This window comes from Channa argus, chromosome 14, assembly GCF_033026475.1.
Source record: "Channa argus isolate prfri chromosome 14, Channa argus male v1.0, whole genome shotgun sequence".
Taxonomy (NCBI): Eukaryota; Metazoa; Chordata; class Actinopteri; order Anabantiformes; family Channidae; genus Channa; species Channa argus.
In genome coordinates this window covers 10,114,697-10,133,497 of record NC_090210.1, presented here as the reverse complement: position 1 = coordinate 10,133,497, position 18,801 = coordinate 10,114,697, and the positions used below count along the sequence as shown (strand labels likewise).

At 38.3% G+C, this 18,801-nt stretch overlaps 3 protein-coding genes across 10 annotated transcripts in view; 1 reads left to right on the top strand and 2 right to left on the bottom strand.

The window, feature by feature from the left end:
* Positions 1 to 99: 99 nt before the first annotated feature.
* si:ch211-188c16.1 (uncharacterized protein LOC562677 homolog) lies at positions 100 to 9,145 on the bottom strand. Of its 7 annotated transcripts, none has more exons than XM_067473811.1 (18): positions 8,988 to 9,145; positions 7,376 to 8,273; positions 7,099 to 7,284; positions 6,330 to 6,873; positions 6,132 to 6,247; positions 6,001 to 6,026; positions 5,857 to 5,897; positions 5,121 to 5,253; positions 4,801 to 4,960; positions 3,981 to 4,104; positions 3,818 to 3,849; positions 3,443 to 3,506; positions 3,260 to 3,297; positions 2,977 to 3,040; positions 1,173 to 1,271; positions 1,066 to 1,079; positions 756 to 789; positions 100 to 590 (listed from the first exon to the last, which is right to left on the bottom strand). In XM_067473811.1, the coding sequence occupies exons 1-18, from the start codon at positions 8,994 to 8,996 to the stop codon at positions 521 to 523; spliced, it is 2,652 nt and encodes an 883-aa protein (XP_067329912.1). In that variant the 5' UTR covers positions 8,997 to 9,145; the 3' UTR covers positions 100 to 520. The 7 variants fall into 7 exon arrangements, 6 of the variants coding, with proteins under 6 accessions (XP_067329912.1, XP_067329913.1, XP_067329914.1 ...); XM_067473812.1 differs by having other exon boundaries at positions 3,260 to 3,294; XM_067473813.1 differs by having other exon boundaries at positions 5,857 to 5,894.
* A 368-nt stretch (positions 9,146 to 9,513) lies between these two features.
* On the top strand, positions 9,514 to 16,873 carry c8a (complement component 8, alpha polypeptide). Of its 2 annotated transcripts, none has more exons than XM_067473819.1 (11): positions 9,514 to 9,725; positions 9,842 to 9,950; positions 10,449 to 10,596; positions 10,698 to 10,845; positions 11,525 to 11,714; positions 11,811 to 11,993; positions 12,563 to 12,803; positions 12,884 to 13,015; positions 13,462 to 13,619; positions 13,767 to 13,992; positions 16,530 to 16,873. In XM_067473819.1, exons 1-11 carry the CDS (start codon positions 9,616 to 9,618, stop codon positions 16,679 to 16,681), a joined length of 1,797 nt encoding a protein of 598 aa, XP_067329920.1. In that variant the 5' UTR covers positions 9,514 to 9,615; the 3' UTR covers positions 16,682 to 16,873. The 2 variants fall into 2 exon arrangements, with proteins under 2 accessions (XP_067329920.1, XP_067329918.1); XM_067473817.1 differs by having other exon boundaries at positions 9,839 to 9,950.
* A 97-nt stretch (positions 16,874 to 16,970) lies between these two features.
* Positions 16,971 to 18,801, bottom strand: part of LOC137098431 (uncharacterized) — a 48,144-nt gene continuing 46,313 nt past the window's right edge. The window contains exons 22-25 of the mRNA XM_067474654.1: positions 18,563 to 18,726; positions 18,013 to 18,166; positions 17,424 to 17,495; positions 16,971 to 17,324 (exon numbers count right to left, since the gene is read on the bottom strand). Coding sequence (XP_067330755.1) covers positions 17,170 to 17,324; positions 17,424 to 17,495; positions 18,013 to 18,166; positions 18,563 to 18,726 — 545 coding nt within the window. The 3' untranslated portion in view covers positions 16,971 to 17,169. The remainder of the gene's footprint in view (positions 17,325 to 17,423; positions 17,496 to 18,012; positions 18,167 to 18,562; positions 18,727 to 18,801) is intronic.

The window sequence follows — 18,801 nt, the reverse complement described above, 5'->3', positions numbered from 1 at the left end:
AACCCAGTTTATTATGCGATGCATACACTCTATAGTGACAGTGTCAGAGTATAAAATGAATGCTATGATAAGAAACAGATCAACAGATGAGGAGCAGCATTAATTATTGACAGGTTTTTATTAAACTTAATGGGAAATCAAAAACACTGGAACATATTTAAATGTATTTAAATTACAGCTACTACAAGTGCACAGTTTGCCTACTTTATGTCACTTCACTTGGGACAAAGTGCAGTAACAATATTCAAATGCAATTTGTGCACCGTTTACACTTAACAACAACTTCAGGGAAAAGAAAAAGTGAAAAAGTGCAGAACACAAAATCATAATGCAACAATTTGCACAACAAGCTAAACAAAAAGTGAATTTGTGGTTACAATACAGTCCTTATTTCCTTATTCAAATTCAGACCAAACTTGTCTTGATGACAGAGTCTTTCTCATGGTATCAAATCCTAACGGTGATCTGTGCAGTTTAATGTGTTTCATAGCAGCATATCCTGCTTCAGCCACTGCTCTTACTAGAAAGTGTCAGCATATAGTGGTGGGGGAGGAAGGAGTTCCAGCTCTATTAAGTCAAGCTCCTGTTCACTGTAAACAAAACAGAATAGGACACTGCCGTTCACAAGGAGGATGCCAAAGAACCTGATGTGCTGTGTGTGCTTCCTTGACAAGATGAATAAAAAAAAAAAAAAGAAAAATAGATTTCAAACTGAGTTCCACTTGCTGACTGGAAGGAAAATCATAAACACTTACAGATAAGGTGGCTCCTCCACAGCACACATGAGGTCTGGTTAAAGAAAAGCAGATAGAAATGTCGCGTTAAGTTTGAACTGTTGTCTCTGCAAAATGTCTAACACCAACATTGTGTCTCCAGGTTACTTGAAACAGATACGTGCTCCTCAGAAGTCCCCCCCCCCATTACAGGCAAGACTCCAACCGGTTTTTAGAATGCAACGCCCACTGTGATTTGTAAGTGTCTCTTCTTAGCTTTACCATTATCAGTGAGAGTGATAAGTGGTGACAACAGTGCAGTCATGGAAAAAACTGAACTCAGTAAACTTACTTGTTGGCTCAGCACTTTTCAAAAGGGAAAAATGAAAAATAGATCATGTTAGTGAAGCCAAAAAGGACTACTTTGAATAATGTTTGATGTAATAAAAAATGCTGTACTTTGTGAGCATTGCTCCTTCACAATTAAGGACATTGCCAACTTGATCTTTGTTGTGTTGAAAGAAGATGGCTAGTTTCTGCAGGGCTTCATGTCTGGTTCTAAACATTGAAAATAATAAATTGTTAAACAGTTTTCATACTTATTAATGGTCCACCGGGGGCGATGAAAATGTGTACAATTTCAAACATTAATCCTGAAATGGATACTACCAATACAAAATATTCAACGAAAACAGAACATTATAACCTCCATAAAAGTAGTTATTGCAAACTGTTATAGCGACAGTGAATGCAGTGTAATACATGTATCTAATAAACTACTGTATCTGCTGTACAAAGACCTATTAATGGTTTAATAACTTTTAAAATTACCGCCAGTAAATTCAAGATTCAACAACTTTATTTATCCCGTAATGAAGTTGTGTTGCCTTGTTACAGCTGCTCTCCGTGTGAAAGTAGAAAGACAGGAAAAGAAGTTCCACAAACCAAGACAATAAACAAATACAAACTAGTGATCAATAAGTCAGAGGAAACACAGCTAAAGGAGCACACATCTTAGAGAGCCAAAATGAAGTAACAGAGACCATTATGTCTCCTGAAAAACAAAACGAAGAACAACAACACAGACTGGAGGCAGGAAAGTAGCATCTAGTGGCCTTCAGTGGCTTTGCAATATGAGATACTTAACATGGGCTTTGGTCTACAGCCCTGGGAGCTGTTGCCTGGCTGAACTACAGTAGTAGCCTCAGCTTCACTGATCTAAGTACTTGCAGCATTGTTCCTAGATTGGGCAGATTTCCATCCAAATGGTCTCAAGTTTTGTTTAAGTCTCTGCAGGCTGACAGTCACAGCATTCCAATCATCTATTCTTCTCCTTTAATGAGCTTTACAGGGACATTGAAATTGTTGCCACTCAGCAACAACAGATTAACAGGGCACCGAGTACGTAGGTTGGGCATGACTTCTTAACACTAAGTAACAGAAGACAAACAGTATTTAACGATTTACTTAACACAAAACCCTCATAAATAACATAGAAGCTTATATATTGTTTAGAATAAGGACAAGTGATAGGTGAGGTCCAATACTGTATTACTTATGTAAAGTAAAGTAATTAGTAGCCATAACTTTATTATATAAAAAAAGTGAATTTGGCTCTACCAAAATATATAACCTACCATAAAAACAGACAACCTAAATGTTTTTATTGCAGTTGTATTCAACTTGCCCTCAAGACTTTTGGGAAGGGAGTGGGGGTGGGGTTCAAATTCCTCCCCAGCTTTACAAGACAAACCCAATAAAGGCCAAATGCTAAAAAGCATGTTTTCTAAATGCAGGTATTGCTTTAAAAAAATAAAAGCACAATAGTGGGTCATTATTTCACCATCTATAATAAAGAGTTTAGTACAATGTTGGATAAAACCTAAAATTCAACTTAAAATTAACTTGAATTGAACAAAATTCCTGATTAAAATTGGTTGTGAGTTTTAGAGAACAACTTTATTTATAGGTAATTTGTAGATTTTTGCCACCCATTAGGAGAAAACAATCAAGTTCAGCTGCCACCCTTGGGACAACCCTGACCTGGATAATGGAGAATCTTCACATCCATGTATAGTATTTATTAAGCGAGTACAATGAGAACATTCATATTCACCACTGGCTTTTAATTACTAGTAAAAACAAAAGCATTAAAAAGACTTGTATACAAATTAAACATCTTGAGAAAAGTATGTAGAAAGACTGTACATACACTATGTATAAACACACCAAACTTTCTGCTCTTTGTGTGATTAAAACTTACTGTGGGTGTGGGTCCTCCTGGTTTGCATCGACCGGTGTGTGCTGGGCACTGACATGGCTATAAGCTGCCACAGTGAACACATGAAGGAGGTGGGTGGGGAAAGGATGGAGGTAAATTATGCAACAACAGTGAGAAGGAGGAGGGAGAGAGAGCAAGGAAAACAACAAACGAAAGGTGCACATCAAAGGCATCTCACAGTTTTCTGCACGTCAAAGTATTATAAAAATAAAATAAAAGAAAAAAGAAAATCACAATAAAATGAGTAGCTATAAAATGTACTCACACATGTCAGGCATAAAGGGATTCTGCTGGGGACAGCTACTATATGAAAATACAAGAAGGAAATTAAAAAAAAAAATTGCATTAGCTGCATGCCACATAAATTCACTCATATCTTGACTGATGACTTAAAACTGATGAGGGATCTAAAGCCAGCACAGAGACTATAAACACTTTTGAGTCTTACTGGCTTTCATTGGAAGGGGAGAGAGTCTCATCTTCGCAGGACCACTCCTCACTGTCATCTGTGACTGTTGGAAAACAAATTGGATTGATAAAGCACAGCATGCTCTCTGATGATAGATGTTGGGCAGACTAACAGCGAAAACCGTCAGCATACATGAGATTCCTTTACAGTCATAAAATAACACATGCCTGTCAAGCACATGAAAACTAGTTACCTTTTTCAGACCAGGCTTTTGAGAGACTCTGTCAATCAGCAACTCAATATGTTATATCACCCGGTTTACGTTGTTTTTAATACGTAAAGCAGCTAATTAAATATGTAAAAGATTAGAGGTGTCAAGAAAGTAGACTTTGTGCAGAGGTTAGTGACACTTACAGCTGCTTGTCAATACTGGGTGACTAGAGGATCTGCAAAACAAGGAAAAGACATGAAAACAATATTTTACAAAAAGTGATGGGCTGACAAGTGTTTTAACAAAAATAAAATAAAATAACATTTAGATTTTTAAATAAAAGAAAGCTAAGCAATGTATCATTACCTGCTCCCAATGCTTATAGTGTCCCCCTCCAGGTTGCCTCCTCGTCCTGCTGCTTGGGCCTTCTTGCCAAGTTCTAGCATATCCTTGATATTCAGCTCCACATTCATGACTGAAATATAGCCATCTGCAAAATTCCATAAAAATGCAAAGGATTATCTCTCATAAACAAAGTTGGAATAGGGCAACAAAAGGCTGGAAAAGTAATTGTCAAAAATCAAAAACAAAGGAGGAACATTTGACAACTAATTAGGTTAATTGGCAACAGGACAGTAACATGACTGGGTAAAAAAGGAGCATTTCAGAGAGGCACAGCCTCTGAAATGTACAGATGGGTAGGGGTTCAGCAATCTGTGACAAACATTCAAAAAATTGTGGAACACTTTTAGAGAAATTGTGAACACTTAGAATGCATGAAATGTTTTTTTCATGAAATGTAAGATTTCTCAGTTTCAACATCTAATATGTTGTTTATGTTTTATCGTGAATAAAATATGGGTTGATGAGATTTGCAAATCATTGCATTCTGCTTTTATTTGCATTTTACACATCTTCCCAACTTTTTGTGAATTAGAGTTGAAGTTTAAATTTCAGGTGGAATTAGCACAGTCACTATTTTTCATATAATCTGGTGAAAATAAGATTGAACTCAACAGCTGATATTAATTGTTTTTCTGTTTCATAGATTCCAATTTGAATCAAACTTGAAAAGCAATAAAGCAAATAAATAAAGCAAATGAATAAAGCCAGCATCATCAGCCCATTATTAGTGAAAATCTGAATTATAGGGAGTGATCATATAAAAATAAACCGTATGTCTCACATTTGTGGTTGGCATCGCGGGCCAACCATTTCCCTTTGGGGCAGTTGGTGGTCCGGATGATGCTAACTGTGTCACCGCTCTTCACAGGGAGGTCATTCTTACGGACTTTGCTAGTCATCATAACCTTTGCATGATACATGGGCTCCTCACCACCAGTCACCTACAGAGTAAGGTTTTGAGTGGTTAAAGGCTGTGACTTTGAACAATTATTACCAGGGGAATTGCTGTTATTTACAGTCTTGAAGAATTTTTATTAATCATAAATAAACAGCTGTACAAAAATGGAAGAAACGATCAGGTAACATGGCTATGTAACTTACTTTGAATTTCTTTCTCATTTCATTTTCCTTCTTTTCCCTTTCCTTTTGCTCCTTTTTCGCCTTCTCCAGTCGCTGCTTCTCCCGCTTCTTCTGTTCCTTATGGTCAGTTATGTTGGGGCTTTGGCGTTCCTTACTGAAAACAAAATCAGACTTTGATTTCCCATAAAGATCACATTTATAAATATAAATACAACTAAATCGAATATATGGATAAGCTAGTAAAACTAAATAAGAAAAAACTGAAGTAAATTTCAATTTAAAAACAAAAAAGGAGGGATACAGTGATATCAGTTGATCTGTTTATTGTTACTACCAACATTTTAGAAAGCATTCAGACCCCTTAATATTTTGCTCTCTTCATTGTGCCGCGACTGCCATCTTTGCTTTTATGAGTGAATGGTTAGACAGACTGTACGGAAGGCTTGTGATGGCCCATTTGAAGTTTGCCAGATGGCATTTAAAGGACTGAGAACTTCAGGGAAACATTTCTCTGGTTTCTCTGACACAAAATAAACCTCTTTGGGCAGAGCTCCAAGCACTATGCCTGATAAGCACCAAGCATTTCTTATCACCTTTGAATACCATCCCTTCAGTAAAGCTTGGTGGTGGCAGCATTTGATTACCACAATCAGAGAAAATAAATGGCTACCGCTCTCCTTAAAAAAAAAAAAATCAATGTCAATATTAAAACACACAACATGTATATTTGGGGACCAAAGAAAAGAAAAAGACATACCATGAATTCCGTGACCACATGTTAAGACTTGCTGCCTCCTTCTTGAAATGAAAAGATGATTTAATATAAACACAGATGATGGGTATATAGAATTTGTCACTGATTATGAACTCAATTTAAAATCATTTCTGAATTTGGACTTACGACAGGGTGGTTCTCAGCATATGGATCTGTAAAAATAAAACAAAAAACGTACTGGAAGGAAGAAATGTCTAAAAATAAATAAATAAATAAAAAGGTCTCATATTAACATTATATTATGATAACATTCTTACTCTTCAGACTTGCTTTACGTTTACGAGAGTTCTGGCCCAAGATGAATTTGTTGACATTTTCAACATCCTCATACACATTATCCCATTTTTCACAGTAACTGTTCCGATGATTAAGACTGAAAAAGAAAAAAGTACATTAAATCATAAACACAAACTATGTCAATGAAAATTGTGATATGGATATACATTAAAACTTACACTGGATGTTGCTGAATGCCTTCATTTAATTCCGTATGGCTGCTAAGCTCGGTTTCCTCTGATGCAGAGTGATAGTCACCAACTCCCAGATCAGTCTCATCAATGTGAGATTTAGAAGAAGGATTTACGATCGCCTCCTTACTTTGAGACCACTGGTCTGGTGCAAAAGGCTCTGGGAACTCTGAAAGGTTTATTGGTTCAGGAAAGTTTGCTGGATCAAGGGGTGTTATGTTTTGACTGCCAAGGTTCAGATCTTGGACGACAGAGCTCACACTGGGCTTTGCAGGATCACACACTGATGAGTAAGGTGGTGGTTTTTTACAATCGGTGACCCTAAAGTCAAGTTGGGCAGGAAAATTGGTGCAGACCAAGCTTAATGCCTCGAGCTCCAATGCTGCAATATCAAAAGCTTCTCCCCCTTTTGTTTCAATTTCTGAATTCTCAAAGTCTGGAAACTCTGGAGCATCCAGCACAGGGTTGGATATGGATGGGTGCTCCGGCTCTGGCTTCTTAGTTGGTGCTCGGTTTAGACCTGGTGACACCTCTTTAAAAGGAAACCGCAATCAGCACTTGAACAGATGTTCATATTTACCACAGGAAAATTAATGCAAACTGCAGCACAGCTAATATACAGCTGCTGGTCCAAGAAAAATAAAACTCTTTGCCTTTAGTCTGTAGCCACAAAAAGACTACGTGAAACAGAATAAACGTAGATAAATGGAAAAATTTACAGAACACCGCCCCCCAAAAAAATCCAAATATACAGTACCGTGGACTATGTGGTAGTGGGTTAGATCTACTAATGGAGGTCTGGGGGGCTTTGCTGGTAGTGGCCCCAGTAACATCAAATCAGGTAGAGGCTTCTTTGGTGGAACAAAGGCTGTATGAGGTTCACCAATCCTCACAGAAAAATGTTGTTTTTTATCTCTGCCAAACTGCTTCTCCAATGGTGACTCTAGCCATTGGGAAAAACATGTTTGCAGATGCATTACAAAAAGATCATAAGGTTTTTGATGTTGACAAAAATGTCAGTGAATATGACTTACTGTGTGTGGTGTTGTGGACTTTGGAGAACGGCCTGGCTGAAATACAAGCCAGGTGCGGCAGGCTGACAGGTGGAGGTGAGGGTAAGATACGGTTCACACTTTCATTGTTCTTTGGTGGAGAACAGAACGCTTTGTCTCTTGAGTTGTGGTCAGGGGAAAGCAAGATCCTGGGCTTGGTGGAGATCAACATCTGCCGGCATGAAAACTTCTTCTTGGCCTTCTCCAAGGTGCTAACATTTCTGTTGTCAGAGTCAGCATTTGTCTGTGCAGTAAGGGGGGGGGTCTGTATATCTGGACTGGAGAGGGGGCACTCAGCAGTTGACTTGTCATTTTGGAGTGAAACCCTATCTTCTGTTGTGAGTTTTTCTGCAGAGGTCAGTTGTCCAGGAGCACTAGAAGGTCTAGTAGTCAACTCAGCATATGTGGGATCCTCTTCATTTTCTACACCGGCTTTTGATGCTTTGGTTGACTTGAAAGGAAGCAGCAAACCCTTCTTTTTGATTTTAGTTTGTGGTGGGATTTCTTTTCCTCGCTCTGGTTCCTTAGACAGGACAGGAAGCACCAGAGGCATGTGTCGCTCTTTGAGGGATTGCCTTGTTGTGCTGTCTACATTAGTAAGTTGGGATGGAGGAGAACTCTGCTGAAGCTGTGGTGGAAAAGAAATTGGTCGCTTGCCTCCAGATGTCCGCAGCCCATCTCTGAAGAAGGCCTGGGGAACCACTGGTATCTTATTTTCTATAGCATTGTTAATACTGCTGACCATGGAGCTGTAGTGTCCTCCAGGAGGCGGGATGTGTTTGGGTTTCTCTGCCACAGCTGGTCGACTGATTTTGGATTGGGCCAGAAGAGCCTCTTCCTGAAACTTGGCCCTCAGAGCTTTGAAGTTGATTGGTGCTTCCTTTGAAAAACAAAAAATTATTAATTGTTTGATTTTATATTTTGATAATTATTTGATTAATAAAAATACCTATTACTTTCACAGAACCTTTAGTGAAGAGAATATATTTTGGGGAGCCAAAACCCACCACTTACTAAACATAATTTATGAACTGTTTACCAAAATAACACAATCTCTCTTTCACTTCGAACTGGTCATAAATTTTGTCTTTAAAATGTCTCTCTTCCATAAAATTGAAAGAACAATAATTCATCTTTTCATTGATGAGTTGGCCAACATACAATAAACCACCAAAAATGCAGATAAATGTATTCTCGGTCATTTTTATGAAAAATCCAGAGTGCTTTTATAATTGTATTATAATTTAACATGTTAAAATTTGAGTATCTGGTGCTTTACTTCAATACTCGTAAAGTGAGAATCTTTAAGATTTGGATTGGTGTAAAGACAAGATATTAAAAAAAAAGTGTTCGCATGGGCGTTTGGGTATTGCAATGGACATATTTTCACTATTTCTAATCTTTCAAAAAGCTAACACCTAATGAAAAAAAACACTAATAAGCAATAATAAAAATAATAACGTTAAGTCGTCCATTTTTTGATTGCACAAAGGTCTTAGCAAACATTAGCACAGGGCATAGCGATAAGGCAGAACATACTTCTATTCTATCAGTTCCTCAGCTAAAAAGACGCAAAAAACTCATTGAAGTTTACCTCTCCCATTGTAGATCGTTTTGTTCATCACTGTTTGGAATTTAGCTTTGATAACGCCAACTTTTCAGCTACTCAGCTACAAGCAGGTTAGTTCCAGCGAACTGTTTACGCTAACCAGTGGATGACGCTAATTCAAGCAATTTGAATATCCGCTGTGTGAGACGCACCTGCGTGCGCGCGCGACCTACGTGCGCGTTAAGGGTGCTTTGATTGACAAATCAGAAGCGTTCACATTTGCGTTTTGTTTGCGTGGACAGGTTTTAGATAATTAGTAAAATAATCATAACAGTGATTCTTAAACCCCCATCACTACTGGTGTTAGAATAATAATAATAGATTATATCATTGTAAAACTATGTTTACAATTAAAGGTGTCTGTCATACTTAAACTGTTGGTAGAGGAATTAAAAGTGTTTAGGCAGGTCTGCTTTTGTTTGTAATGGAATGTTTGCTCAGCGTTTAAAAAAAATCCAAGTTGTTGTAACAGCATGTGTTTACTTTTGATTAATCATTCCCTCTGGTTGGTCAAGACCACAGTGGTAGAAGTCCCCGAAGGATCACTGTTTGTCACAGCATCCATTTTGTGATGTGGTATTTGAATCCTAAGGAGTAGCTTCTCATTTTCAGCATGATAATATTTAGTAGCTTAGTCGTTGGATTATGCACATTGCATATTTTTATAAATTGTAGTACAATTGTGAATGCATCCAGGAGGCCATGGCCAGCTGCTGATAACAGGTGTGGTATTCTTTGCTTCACTGCCTCTTTTATTCGATGAAAATCATCATGATAGCTGTGATTAAATTGTAAGATTAACTATATTTTTTTTTACAAATGGCTGTTCTTGGGAGTAGTGGTGTTTTGAAGAGGGGGGCCAGAGCTGTAAACAGTCCGATACCTATCAACTGTAAGCTAGGGAGCTGGTCATCTTGGACTCCTTGTAACTCCTGCACAGACAAAAAGGTAGTGGTTTTATACATACTGTAATAAAATGCATGCACCAGTTTTTTTTAAAGATGTTGAGTGAAAATTATGATTGATGAATACACTATTTATTATGGGTGGGTTGTGCAATGCATGGCAGAAATTGGAGGCAGCTCAGATCAATACAGCACATGCAATAGTGAGAGATGATCAATAGGTCCAAAGGGAGCTGCAGTATGACCATCCTAAATCAGCACTGCTGCTTCAAAAAGGTCAATAAAAGTGAATGTTCAATGCACTTTGTGGCCTAACAAACCTCTTGAAATTACAGCTGATTTAGGTTGTTTGAAACTATTTGTAGACATCAAAACAAATCTAGCATACTTTATGTAGATGCTTCTGAAATGTTGACACATATTGAATTTTGCATATTATTATTCACAGTGGAAAAATATTTGTCCTACCTATTTCTGTGTAAATCTAAACTGTCATTGGTGGAATAAGGGAATGATTATGATATTTTCAATTCTGCTATAGTTCCGTTTCCGATACCTGGAGAAACCTTCTCAGTTTGGAGGCACAAAGTGCACTGAGCAACTGATGGAGAGGCTGGAATGTCCAACAGTAACCACACAGTGTCTGGTGCCTGATTACTGTGAAAAGAGCTTTACCTGCAATGAAACAGGCAAGTGATATCAACAACCATTCAGACGCAACGTTCTCTTTAGAGAGAAGATGTTGGCTGTTACTGTACATGTGTGGGTAAGTCAGCGTGTGTGTTTTCAGGGCGCTGTATCAGCCAGTCTCTTCGCTGTAACGGGGAATTAGACTGTGATGATTCTTCAGATGAAGATGACTGTGAGAGTGTCAAGCAGAGAGATGACATATGCTCCACCCTCCTACCAATACCTGGTGCTGAACAAGGCACTCAAGGGTAAATGTTGCATAGCTCTTACTGCTGTTATTATAACTATGCACTTTGCTTTGTTGGATTATATCACATGAAAGTAAACTTAAATCAGTCCAGCTGTAAAAAGGACTTTCAAGTCCACTTGTCGTTACTTTTAAGTACTTTTAAGTAACGACAAGTGGAAAATCACTCTTCTTTGTTTAGCAAATTACATTAAATTACATTACATAGTTAATTACATTACAAGTCTCGTGGACTGTGGTGTCACCCATATAGGAACACACCACAGTTAAGAGTGATGAGTCCTACATTAGTGGTAACAACTTGCTCAGCTACAACTTTAGTCCAATTGAATTTTCCCATCTTTTAGCAAACTGAAATTTAATTAAAGCTGCCTGTGGTGAGAGCTAGATTGAAAGAGTGATGTTAAATATGACAATACAGCCAGCACCCTGTTAGGTTTTCATAAAACCTGAAAACGAGCTCTTAATTGGGGCGGCTGTATCTCATCCATTTTTATATGGATTGTTTACAAAAATTACAATGTGTTAATTTATGATATTTAGAAGTGCCCATGGGTAGATTCTGCAGAGCTAGCTGAGTATCCCTGTTTCCTACTTTTGTTCTAAGCTAATTGCTGGTGCTACAATCCAGGCAAATAGCATTAGGTGTTAGCTTGTCCTAACTATTTTTCTTTGACTAGCTACAATATCTTGACTGGAGATTTTGTGGATCGTGTACTTGACCCAAAGTACTTTGGAGGCCAGTGTGAATATGTCTACAATGGTGAATGGAGGAAATTCACCTATGATGCATTCTGTGAGAACCTGCACTACAATGAGGATGATAAAAACTACCGGAAACCCTACAACTACCATAACTACCGTTTTGTGGTACTGTAATATTGTGAAGTAGTACTTTGTGCAAATTAACAAAAGGACGGTTTCTACATTTAATTCTACACTTAAATGAATATGTTAACACTACAGGCTCAAGCTACATCAGAGGGCTCAGATGAATACTTTGAAGATGCGGTGAGCCTCCTCAATGCGAGGAATACTATGAAGTCTTCCAGTGGTGGTTTCACATTTGGGATCAATAAATTTCAAGTGGGCCTGGCTGGAAGTGATGAGTCTGAGTTTCTCAAGAACATAACAAAGTATAAAGGCCAGGTACAGTACTCTGAGCCAACATGTTTCACATGATGCCAATTGCAATTAGTTACGTGTATTTGTGTTAAATAAATCATTCTTAATTGTTTGAGGTCAGCATTCACAGGTATTGAAAGCAAAGGTTTTACATTTTGCCAAATATGCTTGTTCATTTTCTCACCAGAAATTAGATGAGAAGATTGTTACCACTCCTTCTGTCCATTAACTATGAAGCCGCCATGAGCAGCTTAGCTTAGAAAAAGACTGGAAACTGGGCGCACAGCTCAGTCCAAATGTAACAAAAACATATAGCAGTACTACTAAGGCTCAGCTCAATTTAAACATTATATTTGTTTGTTTATTCTGTACAAAAACATGTTTCATCGGGTTATGTTTTGTAGTAACCATTTCTTGGTTGGGTGCACTTATTCCAGCCAGCAGAAGCTCCAGAATTTCATAAGATTAAGTGGTACTAATCTCCCAATCTAACGCTCAGGCAGAAAAGAAAGATAAATTCTCCAAATCTAAAAGGTTTTATATTATTGTATTTTGTTAATCTTATTAGTAAAAACTTTAGGTTTTGTCCACAGAACTTTGGATTTGTTCGACTTTTGTCTAAAGTACAAACAGCTCACTTCAAGATGAGAAGTAACAAGTTGATGCTTCATGAAGATTTCTACATTGCGCTCATGGAGCTCCCAGAGCAGTACGACTTTGGGATGTACTCCCACTTCTTCAACACCTTTGGAACCCACTATGTCACGGAGGGAACAATGGGAGGAAGCCTTGAATATGTTGTGATTTTCAACAAAACTGCAACAGCTGAATCAAGTACTGTGGTCTTTGTATTTTATTAATGAATGTAAGCTATTGTGATAAAAAGTAACTATTATCTTCTCTAACTTTTACAGCTACTGAGAGTCAAAGGTATGGTAGTTGCTTTAGTGCCTCTATTGGCATAAACATGGCAACTTCGGCCCATGGATCAACAGATCTCAAAGTGGGTCTGAACCACTGCACTAGACATAAAACCTTTAATCAAGGTGGGACATTTACTCTGTTTACACGTACTTAAGTTTTCTCAAGTACAGCCAAAGGAATAAAAGTTTTTTTTCATCACCATAGTATTTAATAAATATGTAGCTAGTAGTAAAAATGTTCTTTCGTTCTTTCGTTTTTACTATAACCTTTTTTTATACGCTCCTTGACCATTTTAGTTACTTATGAATGAAAGAACATTTGTACTTGCTGAATGTGCAGTGATGATGTTTATGATGTTAGGTTTAAGGGTAGGTGTGCATCACTTTAATTACTGATGGTCACTCTGACCTGTAATGATAAGGAAATACCTGTTTGGGCTTTTGAATATAGGTTCATTAGCTTTATTTGAAACTATTCCTATTGTTATTGTTCGTCCATTTTCAAATAATCAAAGGATTGCTGTGTAATGTGATAACATTAACTTGTATGTATTTCTTTTGAAATGCAGGCGATGAATCTAGTTCTGTTATGATTGAGGACATTATTACTCTAGTGAAGGGTGGAAACACTTACAGCAGCAGTGGCCTGTTGGCTATTAGGAATCCAGACACCTACAGGAAATGGGGAGCATCTCTCAAATACAACCCAACACTCATCAACTATGAGGTGACTGGTGGAAAAATTATTTTTCTGTGATAAATCACAAGATTTATGACTTCACAGTGTTTTTGTGTATTTTCTGGTGAAGCTACCTTTTATCACCTTTTCATTTTCTCCTTATCTTTTCTCTGCTTCTCCTCCCTTATGACCCAGATCATGCCGATTTATGAGTTAGTGCGCCTTAGTACAGCCGCAGATCATGTAGGTGCGAGACTGGCCAACATGCAGAGGGGTTGGGATGAATATCTGCAGCAGTTTGACTCCTGTCGCTGCGCCCCCTGCAGGCACAATGGGATCCCTATCCTCAAAGGTACATCCTGTAGCTGCATCTGTAAGTCCGGCTACTATGGAGATGCCTGTGAGAAGACGCTCAGAAGAGGTAAGACTTTTTTAATAAGGTGGAGTGAAGGTAAACACAATTCAGTCATTTACTTAGATATACTTGTAACTGTAAACACAACAGTAACAAATCAAATGTTTAGTACAAAGTTTATCTATAACAACATGAAAACAGGAGGATCTGTGACTAAGGTTGAAGAAGATGAAAAATATAAGATAAGATAAGATAAACCTTTATTCGTCCCACAGCGAGGAAATTTCCTTGTTACAGCAACAGAAAGAAACGTGTCAATGCACAGGAAGAATTCCTGTACAAGATTAAAAAACAAAAAGTCAGTGTGCAATACAAATAAATATAGGATCAAGAAGCAAACAAATAATTGCACTAGTCAGTAATCAGTAGTAGGAATGTATATTATAGTGAATATTGGTTCACTGGGAGCAGGTCTGGTTGTAAAGTCTGACAGCAGCAGGGAGAAAAGACCTACGATATCGCTCCTTCAGGCACTTAGGATGTAACAGTCTGTCACTGCTCCGAGATGTCACTTTGTCATAAAAGGGGGTGAGGTTCGTTTTCCAGCAAGGATGAGAGCTTGCCTAACATCCTACTTTTTCCCACCTTCTGTACTGTGTGCAGGGGCATCCCCAGGACTGAGCTTGTCTTCCTAATCAGCTTATCCAGTTTCTATCCTTCTGTAGAGAAGCTATTGCACCAGCAGACCACACCATAAAAGATGGCTGAGGCCACCACAGAGTCAAAGAAGGTCTTCAGTTGTGCTCATTGCAGTCCAAAAGACCATAGTCTCTTCAGCAGAAAGAGTCTTCTCTGTCCATTCCTACATAGGGCATCTGTTTTATCTGTCCAGTCCAGTTTATTGTTTAGGTGAACACCAAGGTATTTGTATGAGTCCACTGGTCCTTTTCCTAGATGTTCCCCGGTGAAAGTGAAAAGTGTACTTGTCCACCACCAGCTCCTTGTGTTCCTGGATTAGTTCTCTGTACTCTCTGTCATCATCAGACCGACAATGGCTGGAGCAACTCTTTGTGGGTGCAGAGAAGGTTTTGCAGCTGAGAAAATTGGGTGAATGCAGGGGTTGGCAGCTGATCAAACATACTGAAGATTAGTTCCAGGTCATTCACCCACTCCTGTTCACCCTCAATCTGGGAACTTGAATCTTCCTGGCCAGTGATGGTTTTGAGTCCTCTCCGCACTCTGTTTCAGCTGGTCCTCCATCTTCCTCCTGTAGCTGGATTTTTCAGCTCTGGTCTTTCTTCTCAACCTTCTTTGCACAGTTTTCAGCTCCTCTTTGTTTCCTGATTTAAAAGCTGTTTCTCCTTAAGTACAGCTTTTATACTGCATCAGGGTTTTTCCACAGCTTATTGTTGGAGAAGCACCGCACAGTCCTGGTAGGTACAGTGTTCTCCACACAGAAGTTGATGTAATCTATTTTACAGTCTGTTAGACTCTCAATATCCTCTCCATGTGGATTGCAGCACAGAAAACATTTCAAAATTGCAAAAAGATGACATTTTGAATTTCTAATGCTTTTAGAATTTTGAATCTGGTTTGAACTTTGTAGAAAGCAGTTTTTTTAACATAATCATACACGCGTCAAAGCTAATTTTAAAATGCTCTTATGATATCGATCACAGTTCTCTGTCAATGTGACTCTTCTAAATAATTATCGTGTTTGTTATCAACTTAAAGTTTAGAGATGAAAATAATTGTGGCTGGATTCTCAACATTTTGGAATCTAAGATAAATAATAAATTCCCTTGGTTTCTGGAAATTTTAAAAGTGTTGCAGTAACACAACCATGCTGAACCCAAACTGGATTCTCTTTTGCTTTTAATTTATGTACTTTATAGTCATAAGCTAATGACAGTGTTAACATTTAAATCTCCGACTCTAGACAGAAAATTTGCTTCTCCATGCAGAAAATTGCAGGAAAACCAGTAGCAGTAAAGTGAAAAGAGGCAAAAAGGATAGCAGCACAGAGCAGCAGTAAAATAGCGAGATGGTATCAGTCAGTATTGATTTAAAAAAAACAAACAACGTATTAACTGCATTGCTAGTTTAAAGATGTGTAACTCTTTGATTTGACTTAGTGCAGTGTGCTCTTAGTGTTGCAGGTAAAGCCCAAAGTCATTCAAAGTTATCTTCTGGGTACCTCAGGCTGGAGTCACAGATATTCACACAGATACCACAGGAATCTATCTGAAAGGTGTCAAGAGATTTTATTCTGAACTGCAAATGTCAGCCCCATAGTGGCAGTAAATAAATGTCAAAAGAATCTGTTCTATAAGGACCATCAAATATTAATATATAAATATACATAAATATATTGGCTCACTACTTCACTACTACTACTACTACTACTACTACTACTACTACTACTACTACTAATAACAATAATAATCAGTCTTATTGATTATAAGATTACAGCTGTCAGCTAAATGGTGTGCAGGACAACTACCTGTTTCAGAGGATGTGGTGGAGTAATACAAATGTCCTCTCACTAAATCCATATTTGTTAGTAGAGATTAGCTTATAAGCATTTTAAATTAACTTGACAGATACCAAGACTGATGGATTGTGGACCTGCTGGGGGGCCTGGTCATCATGCACATCAGGGAGTAAGACTCGGACAAGAACCTGTAATAATCCTCCACCTGAAGGAGGGGGAGCAACCTGCCTGGGTTCATCCTCTCAGACTCAGCACTGTTAACGTATCATTTCTCTCAGACTCAGATGCTCTTGAGAGCAAACCAGAATTGACGTACATTTTTTGAATCAGAGAAACTGCTCTTTTGCAAACATTTAATTATGACAGGGATCTGAAAATGAAATCTGCCCTTTATCATGCAATGTTATGTGAGATGCTGAATTTTAAAGTTGGAATAAATGTGTGTTGTAGAGACGTAAGTGTGTGTGTGTTAATGTTCTTCTGATTAGTTTGGATAACAGTAGCTGAATCCAGTGTGTTAGGCAGTTATAGCTTACAATGAAGAGAAGAGTTGAAAAGAAGCAACAGACAGAGTTTAATATCGTTTATAGAATATTTACTGAACATCTTCAAAGTAGGCAACATAGTTTTTATTTAAATCTGAATCATTCTGTCACATTGCTGTTAAAAGAAAAACACACCAAAGAGTCATAGGAAGTATCTTTTTTTTTTTTTTTTAAATCTTTATGTCAGTGGTGCCGAGCAGCTATTTAAAAGCATTCAGTGGACTCCTGGTTCAGGCCTCTGCACTCCAGGCCTCCAGTGCTTGGTGCTGGGTTGTTACACTGTCGACTCCTTGTCATTGTACGTCTGCTGCAGGAAGACCAAGCACCCCAGCAGCTCCAGCTGCCATCAATTGCTATTTCTGTCAAAATGAATCACACTATGTGTCAGTATCTTCAAAAACTGAAGGAAAATGCTATGCTGTATACATAGAGTTATGGTGTGGAAATTGAGAAATAACCTTTTTGCCTCTGAGTGATCTCACAGCCACGTCCAGTGTAACCAGTGGGACACACACAGTCACACCTGGTGCCTGTTGAGGAAGAAGTTATATTTCCTTCACCATCATCATTGCCAAAGCAATATCGGATATTCATTTTTATTTTTTAGCAGCAAACAGATAATAAAAACCTAAAATCTGTGACAAAATAATTCAGTAGGACACACTGTTAACGCCACCTGGTTGTGTTAATGTTGTGGTGGACAGATGTAAGCGTGAACACTCACAGCTCACTGTTTGACCGTTGGATCAGACACCTGTCGATCATGGCAAGCATTTCATTTTTCCCATGCTAACCACTATCCATCAAAACATTTAGACCACCACTTTGTTTGGTCCTCAGCTGATAAATGGTGATAAATGTCCCTTTTACTTAAACTAAATCTAAAACTTGCTGATCAATGAAAGCTACAGTAAAGACAAATATATCAGTATTGTAAAAGGAAAAAAGTACACTACCAGAAAAAATACTAATTAACATAGGAGCTTATGTGAAGCAATTGTTGAATCTGTAGAGATTTTAGTGAAAAACACAAGCAATAAACCTTACCTCTTAAAACAGCCACTCCATTGTTTTGGCAGGGAGCACAACGACATGAACTAGCCTCAGCCAGGTACTCTGACAGGGCCCTCTTCAGGTTTCTCTTCAGGGTAGCATCATTGGCGAAGTCTCTTGGAGTCACCAGCTCATACAGCGGACGTGTCTATTCAGAAAGAGTGTTATATTTCAAACTGGGATCTTTGTATTATTGAAGTGCCCAAGTTTTAAAACGTGTTGTAGCAAGGCAGCCTACAGTAGCTGTTTTTGGCACAATTGCTATTTGGCACCTTTTGCTGTTTGTTCTCTGACTTGCTATTGATCAGCCTAACTGCACTTTGCTTCTTTGTAATTCTGCCAATCCTCATGTCTCCACTGGCTAAATGTTTTCTGAATGTTTGTACATCAACTAGTCAGGTTAAATCCCTAATGAATACATTTTCCTAGAACTGCAAATTGGGGAAAAAAACAAAAAAGAACACCATTTAATTATGTCACAGTTGCAAGAGCTGGTATGAGAAACAAAGCAGAAAGCTGAGTGTTTAGGGAAAGAAAAACTTACTGTAGTGCGAATAAAATCTGGATTGAAACGCACACCGTCACCCCAAAGCCTCATCAGCTGTGGGGTGGGAAGCTTTTTAGACATCAAAGCAGTGATGGATTCACTGCTGCCACCACGTACAACAGCGACAAAGTCCTCCACCGTGCTGCCAAGAACTGTGTCCTCTGGAGAGACAGAGTGAATTCAGAGTCTTAGCGTCAGTTCCCACGTCTGATGTAGTAAAACAGGAAATTTTGCAG

Excerpts from the sequence above, each read along its gene's own strand:
- si:ch211-188c16.1 (XM_067473811.1), bottom strand. Across the intron at positions 4,961-5,120 it reads AAATGAGAAAGAAATTCAAA|GTGACTGGTGGTGAGGAGCC; the intron begins GTAAGTTACATA and ends CTTACTCTGTAG. Across the intron at positions 4,105-4,800 it reads CCGCGATGCCAACCACAAAT|ATGGCTATATTTCAGTCATG; the intron begins GTGAGACATACG and ends GGAATTTTGCAG.
- c8a (XM_067473817.1), top strand. The coding sequence starts at position 9,616 with ATGATAATATTTAGTAGCTTAGTCGTTGGATTATGCACATTGCATATT. Across the intron at positions 9,726-9,838 it reads TGGCCAGCTGCTGATAACAG|TAGTGGTGTTTTGAAGAGGG; the intron begins GTGTGGTATTCT and ends TGTTCTTGGGAG. Across the intron at positions 10,597-10,697 it reads CTTTACCTGCAATGAAACAG|GGCGCTGTATCAGCCAGTCT; the intron begins GCAAGTGATATC and ends GTGTGTTTTCAG.